The sequence below is a fragment of the Nelumbo lutea genome, chromosome 4 (genome assembly GCF_056320005.1).
Source record: "Nelumbo lutea isolate HS-2025 chromosome 4, American lotus-T2T, whole genome shotgun sequence".
Taxonomy (NCBI): Eukaryota; Viridiplantae; Streptophyta; class Magnoliopsida; order Proteales; family Nelumbonaceae; genus Nelumbo; species Nelumbo lutea.
In genome coordinates, this window is record NC_142687.1 from 11,819,640 (window position 1) to 11,830,571 (window position 10,932).

Sequence of the window (10,932 nt, forward strand, 5' to 3'; positions counted from 1 at the left end):
CATACTGTTCTTACTTCTTAGTTGCAAAGAGTAAAGAGTCTTCCCTGAAATGGATATTGCCCATGTCGTAAGTTGCTTCGAGTCAAACAAGAAGCCTCTTTTTTTTGCATAAAGAATCAAGAGGAACTCTGGGAAGTAGCAAATATTATGAATTTTTTGTGGTCTTCGCAGCATAGGAATCCATTCTTTCCAAACAGTGGTCCAGCGCTAAAATAAGCAATACCACTAATAAAATACACAAGGGCCGGTCTTTGATAGTTTTGATTTTTGAAGCCTGTGTATGTGAAACTGTGACCCTCTCTCTCTCTCTCTGGCACTAAAATTGGTGGTCTGAGTTATTAGAGAAAGAGAAGTGTTGTTTTTATTTTATAGGGTGAAGAAAAAAGGAGAGGAGTTCCTTTCAACGCGGTTTCACGAGTCTTTTAAAAGAGTAAAAACAAAACAAAAACGCGGGGAGCAATAGTACCGAAATGGTGGCCAAAGCACCCGTGCCCCTACACTACACACAACCACAAGTTGCAATCCAAGGCCACAACACAACAATTTCTTTATTTGTTTTTGTTTTTGTTTTACTACAATATATATATATATATATATATATGGTGTCCAAGTTATTTTTTTCTTTTACCTTAGTAACTGTAATTCTCTTGTGGGAGTGGGACAGCCCATAGGCCATAATCCATAAGCCATTCTTCTTTTTTTTTTTTTTTTTTTTTTTTCAGTTTTTGAAGAAGGAAGAGGAAATGTATAATGCTGAGCTTGTTTTCGTCAAGGATTGGAAGTTTGGAACTGAACAAACGAGCTCTACGACTGCAAAAAACATTCACTGTCACCATGCTCTTCATCAAGAGTTTGAAGAATCCTATGCGGCTAAAAAGCTTTTCCCTTTTTTCCCTTTTGCAGTCAGTGACTCGAGAAGAATTTGCATCATTCCTTCATGTGGCCTCTCCAGATTGAAAAGATGGGCAAAGCAACCAGATTGCTAATGGTGCCTGCAACTGCATGCCTCTGCATTTACCAGAAAATAGCCTTATCTTTTGTGGAGGCATGCCAAACAGGACCCAGGACAGGGCGCTTTTCGTTGAGGAGTGCTGCTAACTCCTCAGTCTTGGCTAGGGCTGCAACTGCAAGACGCAAGATGAACAACCAAGCAACTCTGTTTCATAATAATTGTAAGGATGGAAGGAGATTGCAAAAGGAAATCAAGATGGACGATGGGCCCAGGAGCCCAGATAGGGGTGGGTGGTAGATAAGCCTAGGTAGGCTCTATCCTCTAGGTCCAATAAGCTTAACTACTCTCACAGGAATCAGGAATCAGGATCTTTTGGGTCTTGATTTTAAAACGAAGGAACAAACCAATAAAACAAACAATTAGGAGGGATGGAGTTGGAGGGTGTCTGTGAATTGTGACATTGATTCTGGGGTGGGATGTCGGTTTTTATGATAACGGGATTAGGTGATCCTTCTGGAAAGGGATTGGGGAGAATCGCAACTCTCCCTAATAAATACTCGTATTTTCATTTATATTTGTCAAAACCTAGACTCCCTCTCCCTTCGAGGTTCACAGCTGCAGTTGTCCGGTTGTCCCTGTACTTCTCCCTTCATTATTCAAAAATAGCAGCTTTCCACTTCTACAGTTCTACGTATTTATTCACTTATAAGCAAAACATGATCTGTATATGAAATGGTTTCCAGTTTTAGGGATTTGGTGGTGGGGGTGGGCACTCAATACTTTTGCTTTCGTCTCAAGCAACTTACCAACCATAGGCCACCACCGCTGTCCACTCTCCGCTATTAATAATTTGCCCAAATCCTGTCTCTCAGTCTCTCCTGAGTTTGACTCGATTTCAGACCCGGTCGGTTCAGTTGCCGGGTCATCCACACCTACCTGTAGGCTGTAGCCCTGGCAGTATCACTATGTACTGCCCCCTTGCCGTGCATTCAATCAATCAAACAAACAAACGATGACCTCATTAAGTAGAAAAAGCCTCAAACTTACCCCCACTCACTCACTCACTCCTCTCACCTCAGAACCAGAATCGGAACCTCTCTCATCCTCTTCCTCTTCTCAAATCTCAACCCTTCCTTCTAATTAAACAATCCCGGCTTTCTCTTTTATTTATTTTTTTCTGTTTCTAATTGCAGAGCTTACCCTTTCTAAAACTAAATCAATCACCTACCATAATCATTCTGAGGAAGTGGAGGAAAAGGAAAGCGGAGTTTCTCTCAACTTTACATCACCTATTTATATCTCAAGCTCCACCCAACCTACCGGCATTCTCGACTCTTTCTCTCTCTCCTTCTCCTTTCTCCATTACAAAGAAGCCTGAGAGAAAAAGTGGGGGAAACATGCTTGGACAGCTCAGGCTCATTACTACTCTCTTCTTCATCGTCCTCTCCTTGTTCCTCTCATCTTTCAATGTGAGAATCCATTCTTCATCTTGCATTCTCAATCGATTGCTCTTTTTATTTTTTATTTTTTCCTTTGTGTTTTATGTATAATGTGTCTCCTTTCTTACCAAATTTTGTTTTGTATCAATGCAGGTTTGTTTCGCCGAAATCGGCCAAAGTTTCGCCAAATACTCGCCTGGGGAAAACCCATTTACGGCGAAAGCATTCGTGATCCGTTACTGGAACAAACAGATCTCCAACAATCTGCCCAAACCATCTTTCCTTCTTTCCAAAGCCTCCCCGTTAAGCACCGTCGACTCGGTGGTTCTCACCAAACTCGCCGACCAAAATGCTCTTTCTTCTCGCCTTCCGTCCTTCTGCTCGTCTGCCAATTTGTTCTGTTTCTCCGATTTAACCTCGAGCTTGGAGAAGCATGACAAAGATTCCAACTTTGCTTCCTATTCGAACAGAAACTTCACCAACTACGGAACGTCTCAACTCGGAGGGGTGGACTCCTTCAAGAACTACTCGGATAACATCAATGTCCCCGTCGATTCGTTCAGGCGGTACAGCCGTGGTTCTACCGGCCACAATGACAAGTTCTCAAATTACGCCCCTAACGGCAACGTCGTAGACCAGAGTTTCAACACCTACGGCTCCAGCGCCACCGGCGGTTCGGGTGACTTTACCAACTACAACCAATTAGTTAACATTCCTAACCTCCGGTTCACCAGTTATGAGTCGGACGCTAACGGCCGGAAACAGTCCTTCACCAGCTATACCGACGAGACGAACTCAGGGGATGAGTCATTCACCAGCTACGGGCGCAACGGCAACGGTGTTCCAGTTGGGTTCTCGAGCTACGGCAAGGAGTCGAACGTTGTCGGTTCTACCTTCACCGCCTATGGCGAGACGGCTAACGGCGCTAATGATTCATTCACGTCTTACGGCTTCGACAGCAACAATCCTAAGAACAATTTCAAGAGCTACGGCGACGGAGGAAACGCGGCGATGGATAGCTTCTCCAGCTACAGAGACCGATCGAATGTGGGTGACGATTCTTTCTTATCTTACGCCAAGGACTCGAACTCAGCCAAGGTAAACTTTGCTAATTACGGGAAGTCCTTCAATGAGGGAACCGACACATTCAAGGGCTACGGGAAGGGAGCACTGGGTCAGGCGATCGGATTCAAGACCTACGGCGTCAACAACACATTCAAGGACTACGGGAACAAAAAGAGCGTCAGCTTCGCCGGTTACACCAACCCGAGCTCCGCAAAAACCACATCTTCTTCCTCGGTGAGCAGCGGCAAGAGCCCGAACAGGTGGTTGGTGGAGCCGGGGAAATTCTTCCGGGAGGCGATGCTGAAGGAAGGAACCGTAATGCCGATGCCGGACATAAGAGACAAGATGCCCCCAAGGTCGTTCTTGCCTCGATCGATTACATCGAAATTGCCATTCTCGAGCTCACGAATTTCAGAGCTGAAACAGATCTTCCACGCCACCGAGAATTCGACTATGGAGAGCATCCTTCGGAACACGCTGGAGGAGTGCGAGAGGGCTCCGAGCCGGGGCGAGACCAAGAAGTGCGTGTGTTCCATCGAGGACATGATCGACTTCGCAGTATCGGTTCTGGGTCACAATGTGGTGGTGAGGACTACCGAGAGCGTGGAGGGGTCAAAGCAAAACGTGATGATCGGTGCCGTCAAAGGGATCAACGGTGGAAAAATCACCAAGTCAGTATCGTGTCATCAAAGCTTGTTTCCTTATCTGGTCTACTACTGCCACGCCGTTCCTAAGGTTAGGGTTTACGAGGTCGACATTCTAGAGCCGAAGAGCAAGGTCAAGATCAACCACGGCGTAGCCATATGTCACGTTGACACGTCAGCCTGGAGCCCCGGACATGGAGCCTTTGTCGCCTTGGGGTCGAGCCCTGGTAAGATTGAGGTGTGTCATTGGATCTTCGAGAACGACATGACCTGGGCGGTTGCTGATGCTGCTGATTAATAAGTTAATTTTAAAAATTCTTTTTTTTTTCAAATTTTCTTTTTGGTTAGTATATAGATGATGAGTATATATATGAAGAAATATATTGGCTATTGGCTATTGGGCCGGGGGTCGAACCCATGATCTCATTAATCGAGCCGCGGGGTCGACCCAGGGCTACCCAATTTCAGTTAGCTTTGTTTGGATTTTCTTTCTTAATACCTCAGTTAAGTGATCTTCAACTTGAAATGAATTTTAATGAAATGGTTGGTTGTTCAATTCGGAATTCTCTTTTATTTGACAATAGAAATGGTTTAATAAATAAAATAATGGATTTTGGGTTGGGTTGCATGAATGAATCGTCATCTCTGCTCATAAACTAGGCATGTGATAAATAAGACAAGAGCGCTTATCAAAATCAAAAAGGATAAAAGAAGACAAGAGGCAAGCTTCAACTTTACAGCTACATTCCGCGTGAGGGGAACCACGCAGAGGGATAAACTAACGCCATTTGGATTCTTGGACGTGACCAAACTGACCATCCAATGTTATGGTGTGGCAGTGAATGAATGAATGGTGCACTAATAATAATATCATATTAAGCTCCTCCCGCCGATCATCTTGGGCCGCTCAACCCTCCCTTGTTTCTGTCCGCATTTCCGTCTCTTTTTTCGTTTTTTCAGAAAACAGAGAGATAGAGAGAGACAGCGACAGAGAGAGAATCAGTTTTTCTCTCCCATCAGCTCAAGTTTACGGACCAGCAATGGCAATTTGTCTGGTCTTGAGTGTACATATGCATCACGGTTTCTCGTTTTCATGCATAGAAAACAGGGTATATTTTCTGTTTTTTTTTTTTTTTTTCTAACACTTGGAATTTGGATTTGGTAGTGGGTGTGGAGGAATTTCTTGTTCTTAATATTTTTCAGGTGATCGATCAAGGAGCTTATTGCAGGGTGGCACGGGCATAATGAAAAGAGTGAGAAGTGAGAAAAGAATAAAGCTCCCCCAAGTGATGAAATGGTCGGAATTTTGTCTTCGACCTAGAGTGCTCTAAGAGGACCAACTCAGTGGGGGTTGCATCCGTTGCGCATAGTGCACCATACGATAATGATTAAAGTGTACTTAAAGCCGATCTGTATTGCTCCACTTTCTCTGTTCCCTTGTGCTTCAATTCTGACGCGGTCGATAATGATAATGAACACAGAACACCCTCATCCAGCGATGAATGTCCTTTCCTTACTTTGGTTTAGACAAGGCTCCCGATGCACGCGCTCATCCTTTTCCTCTGTAAAAGTTTTGATGGTGTCTGAGGATGTCTTTTGTTTTCAATACACTACTTGAAACCCTGTCCTACAGAGCCTTATACATATACTGGTGAAATCTTATAGTGCTTCACCACCCTGTAAAGCTACTGGGTTGCATCACCAGACACCAGTCCAGACTCCAGACGGAGGCGCTCACGATTGGATCGGCCAATTGATGGGTCTAATGGCACAGGGGGTCCAACCATTCTGCTTTCCACTGGAACTTATTACAACTAGAGAGTGGACTAATGAGCCTAGCACTAAAATCAATTCATAATCTAAACTCCTCTAATGTCTGAGAAATTGGGTGCTAGATGGGCCAATGTAACGCTGGCACCACGTTCTATGTACTGTTTTACCTGTCATGTGTAGTCTAGACTCCAAGTAAAGATAAAAGAAATTGCACTGTATTTGTCAGCACTCAGCAGAGCTCAAAAAGGGCTGACAGATTTCATATTGTTTGGGAAGAAAATAGATAATTGAGATTATAAGCTTAGGAAATCGAAGACCAACTCAATGCGATTCTAAATTCTAATAGCTAGCATCTGACTAGTAATTACAATTTGTTAGTGGTTTCTTAGTAAAAAAGATTTTGGCCTTGTGGGAACAACAGTGGGACATATAAGGCAGTAATCCAGGACAGTGGGGGTGCAGTGGAAGAAGGTTCTGTAAGTGGGCTGGGCATAACGAATGGCGTAATTATCGGTAGTCTGTAGTCCGTGGTCAGGTACCTCTCAAGAGTCAAGAGTACAGTTTTTTTTTTTTTCTTCTTCTTCTTCACTTTGTTTTTACTGCTTGGGTCACTGTGAAGCTGATAAGAGTGGGAAACAACCCGTAGACATGAATCCAATCAAAGTATCATGACGAAGTCTGTGTGCCCTTCTTCACCACTCACTCTCCTATACCCGTACCACTTGTGCTCTGTTTTTACATGACTAGAGTGACATTCCTGATTAGGCGTGCGGTCAAAGTAAGAAAGGAAGTGAGAGAGAGAGAGAGAGAGAGAGAGAGAGAGAGAGAGAGAGAGAGAGGAAGGGAGAAGAGAGGAGAAACTAGAAAGTGAGAAACAGGCTGCGTATCGGTTGGAACACCCCAATTTCGGTGGCAGCATACTGCACAGATATTCTCTGGAAAAAAGTTGCTTTGGAGTGCAAACCAAGCAACAGGGCGCCGGAAATTCGATTACCTTCACTCTTCACTCGGGGTGGGGGGTTTGGCGGTTGGCGCCACAAATGACGTAGACATAGTTGAGTGTTTTGTTCCCAAGCGGCCCTGCAGCTGAAGAAGCAGACTCAGGACTCTTACATTCATGCTTCCTCTTTTTGGTTGAGCCTCCAGCGCAATCCGCAAGAGTGAGAGTCGGACTGGGTCCAGCCCGACGCCTAGGACAAGATGGTTACTGGTTAGCCGAGAAATGGAGCTGGGCTCAGGTTAAGATTAAAAAGTGAAAAACGCTAAACGATAAAGAGCAGAGGAGACAAGGACAAAACCCACTCCGAGTACAAGAGTTGGCCGTTACTCCATTTCAGAGAAGCACTCCTTCAAATATTTTTAGTTGTGAAAATGCTATTAACGGTTTATAATTCCCAATTTGTCAAGCACCGTGCAATTGATTACTCGCACTTAATTCAACATCTGTTTTGATCATTTAATCAAACATCATCCATGCAATCGTTAGAAACTCGTACTACGGCAACATATTTGCCATAAATCTGTAATAACTTTGATCTGATAGAATGCACAAGGACGTCAGACGCGTTACTTCTCCTTTAGTATGGTCGGTGTGAACTCTTGCGCCAAATAGAGAGTATTTCATCGGTTTGAAGGGAACAGAGGAGTGAAGCTCTCGAGGGCAGTCTCAACTCTGAAATGGATTTAATTTGGGAACCCTGTAGGCCCAATATAAATAACTTTCCACTTGCTCGATCCAAAACTTACCTACCTCCCCAGTCCCCACCAAAACCAGCAAGGTCACGTCACATTTACTGTTTTTTACCGTCTCATCCGCTCCAAACATTGTAACAGGTTTCGGTCAGCTTCAATGGAGCTTCTGAATTCTGAAATGCGTACACACATACAAGTAAAATGAATGTAAAAGCATGAAAACTGAACTCAACGTATAAATTACAAACCAATAAAGCACCAGATTGGCCATGGAGAGGTGTTGATAGCCATTGGAAATTGCGTTATTGGGTTGGTGGCATCTGATTCGATTCTTGATAGCAGATTCAAGAATCATTTATGGAGTCATGTTCAGGGTTGAATGTAAGTATGATCTACGAATACACTACCGCTTTTAGATTGGTTTTTGCATTTTCAGGTGGATTTCGTCATATATTTTGTCCTAAAGTCTAGTTTTTTTTGGGTACAAAGTCTATACAAGTAAATAATATAATATGGTTACAATAAATAAAATAAAATGGTAAAAATATATATTTCTAAAGTTTTGATGTTTTAAGGGTTTGAAGTGGACAAAGGTTAATTCTGAAATGAAGAGTATTGAGTAGGACCATAAGCCTAATAGGCTAATACCTCAGTTTTTACTGTTTAGTTTGGCTCAGTATATATTTGCATTTATACTCTTTCCAAACTGAGCCTTTAGAATATTATTTGCAGCCAATCCTGATTAGATGCTAGAGTTCTAATTGTGGAGACATTTCACACAGCTAGTCATTTGATCAGCTTGAGCTGGGGCTTTGGTCTTGGTGTTGTGGACCATATTGACATAAAAGGGGTGGGTCTGGGTGTTGTTTGGATTGAATAGTTAATGATATTGGGATGAATAATTACAACGTATCATTCTCTCCCATAAGATCATCATCTAATTTGGCCAATAATATGGGATCGGCTACATGAATGCCATGAAACATGTCCTTCATTCCATTGACCATAAAACAAAGAGCAAGGCTGCTCTCATTATTGCAATCAATTTCATCTGTGCAAGTACTTACTTTTTGCAACAAAAAACACTATTAGTTAATGCCAAACATGAAGAAATACCAAGATAAAACTAAAGTCACAATGGTGTACCAAAGATCAGTTTTGTTGCAGCTTCAGAAAAAAGGGTTTCATCAGGTTTCAGCTCATGCCTATAAATAATAGACCCGAGCACAGATCAATTGAGGCTGAAGGATGTGATTGGACAAGGGAGCATCTGGTTCAATAAACCCAGTTGATCTTTATTACCAAAAGCAAAAAGTTATTGAACATGGCTTATTTGATATGTTTTAGGTGGAAATTAAGGCCATAAATCCAGCATTAGGTCTCCTTGGAATTTGGAAATAGTAAGACAGACAATAGAAAGAAAGGACACACAGAAGATGTTTGATGCTTTGAATTTTGAAGCACCAGAAAAGTAAATAAAGAACAACTATATCATACCAGCTTATTTAGATCTAATAACTATGGAAGGTGTAGCCAGACTCACAACCCACCAAAACTATTAATTGGGCATTTAAGTCCCAAGGACCATTGTTGTAACTAGTAATAATTCTGGTGTGCCTTCGGGCAACCTACCATTTTAAAGCAGGAACTGAGCATGTACTAACAAGGTCGTCCTGCACAGTTTATGAGCCCCTCATGGCTCTCCACCACCTGCTGCAAAATAAAGAAATAGCAGCTCATTTTAGGCCTTTCCTACTTACCTATAGTTAGCTGCTCCAGTGACCCAATTAAGTATCAGACTTGTCTGATCGAATTACTACTCTCCTCAAGCTCAAAATTTAATGCTCTCTATTATGCACATAGTACCAAACAGCAGTTACAGCACACAGGCGTTGCATTAGTGTTTGGGTCTGGCCTAGCAGCTCACGTCACCTGGATGGTAAAAGCGAGAAAATTACATAACCCTGATAAAAGCTATTTATTATAAAGTGAGATATGCATAGTTGAGCTGAAATGACATCACCCAGAAGAACTAATGCATTGGTGCAGATGACCCAGTAGTCGAGATTGGTCGCTCGATGCAATTGGAGAGCATACTGGCCATCACATATATTGTTGAGCCGTTCCATTGCCTTATTGTGGGATTGCATTTGATCTTGAGCTGGGTTTTCATGACGTGTACGTGATACTGTGAAAGTGGAAGTTGACGGTGTTCAGATTGTTGATCTTCAGTTGTTGGTGGAAACCAGTGATCTACCGACTACCATCCATGGTGCATTGTTATCATCATCATTGATACTATTCACAATGCCTTGAGAATCAGACAAGAGCAACGGATTTGATCTATCTTCAGTGAACGAGCTTTTCCGAGGCCGTGAATTACTTCCCACCATTCAGCTAGGTTGCTTGATCATGAGGCTTTGATTCTTCGATCTTCTGTAGAAACGCACAATTTGTTCCTGTTGCACCAGTTACTGGATCATACGATCCATCAACATAAATGTAAACTCTTAGGGTTTTGTTGAGGGAAGCTCTTCGGGATTGATCCCTATTTGAGCTGTTAGCCATGTGGCTTTGCCAAGTGGCATTGAAAAAACAGAGTGGGCAAAATTTTTATTTGCTTTATTAAGGTTCAGTTTGAAAGACTTCAAATACAAATATGTACACTATGCGTTGGTGTTCGGGTTGGCTGAGAACAATAAAGTAATTTTGCTAATAGACTCCGAAGGCTGGTCGAATACTTTGAGGATTTGGAGAGCTTGCTGTTGAGGGCCGAGGTGTGCTGGCTGAGGCGAAGAGGGTTCCGAATACTGTAGAAGCCGAAGTTAGGTGGCTGAGGTGCTGCAAGGCAGAATACGTTAGAGACCTCGGGTGAGAATTCGAGGCAAAGTCTCCAACAGTCAAGTTAGTACGGGGTACAAAGAGGGGAACTAGGATATAGTTTGTGAGTCCAATTCCAAATTTAGACTGAAGATTGTATTCGATCCCTTTACCTGGAGGGGGGCACCCCTATTTATACTTGAACGGCCTGGAGGTAGGTGTAGATGAATGCCTAAGATGGGTGCCATACGAGGGCAGTCAGAGAGCTCTGCGGGGACACATGGACACCCCTCGATTGGCTCTATACGAGGGAAGCAGGGCAACCCCTGCTGTAGTGGATCTTGTTCCCGAATCTGGCGCGCTGGGCCTCCCAACCTCAAATGGGATGAGTTGGGTCACCCCACATCACATATAAAATAATACAAAATGCAAGATTTTGCACTTTACATATTGAATTTAAGGCTAAATTTGATTGTAGTATAATTTTACTTGCACTAGTATAACTATAAATGCATGGGAGTGCAAATGAGAATAATGCCAATTTTAT

General features: G+C 42.9%; 1 protein-coding gene and 1 long non-coding RNA gene across 2 annotated transcripts; one reads left to right on the forward strand and one right to left on the reverse strand.

The window, feature by feature from the left end:
* Positions 1-1,823: 1,823 nt before the first annotated feature.
* Positions 1,824-4,656, forward strand: LOC148853928 (polygalacturonase 1 beta-like protein 2). The gene is made up of 2 exons (XM_088984333.1): positions 1,824-2,421; positions 2,545-4,656. The coding sequence occupies exons 1-2, from the start codon at positions 2,350-2,352 to the stop codon at positions 4,396-4,398; spliced, it is 1,926 nt and encodes a 641-aa protein (XP_088840459.1). The 5' UTR covers positions 1,824-2,349; the 3' UTR covers positions 4,399-4,656.
* Positions 4,657-7,304: 2,648 nt separating this feature from the next.
* Positions 7,305-10,553, reverse strand: LOC148853929 (uncharacterized). The gene is made up of 2 exons (XR_016112875.1): positions 9,198-10,553; positions 7,305-7,738 (listed from the first exon to the last, which is right to left on the reverse strand). It is a non-coding gene; the product is annotated as an uncharacterized LOC148853929 (long non-coding RNA).
* Between the last annotated feature and the right edge of the window lie 379 nt (positions 10,554-10,932).

Bases quoted from the DNA above. Each gene is read 5' to 3' on its own strand.
- LOC148853928 (XM_088984333.1), top strand. From the start codon at position 2,350: ATGCTTGGACAGCTCAGGCTCATTACTACTCTCTTCTTCATCGTCCTC. The intron at 2,422-2,544 runs GTGAGAATCCAT...GTATCAATGCAG, and splicing joins TGTTCCTCTCATCTTTCAAT to GTTTGTTTCGCCGAAATCGG.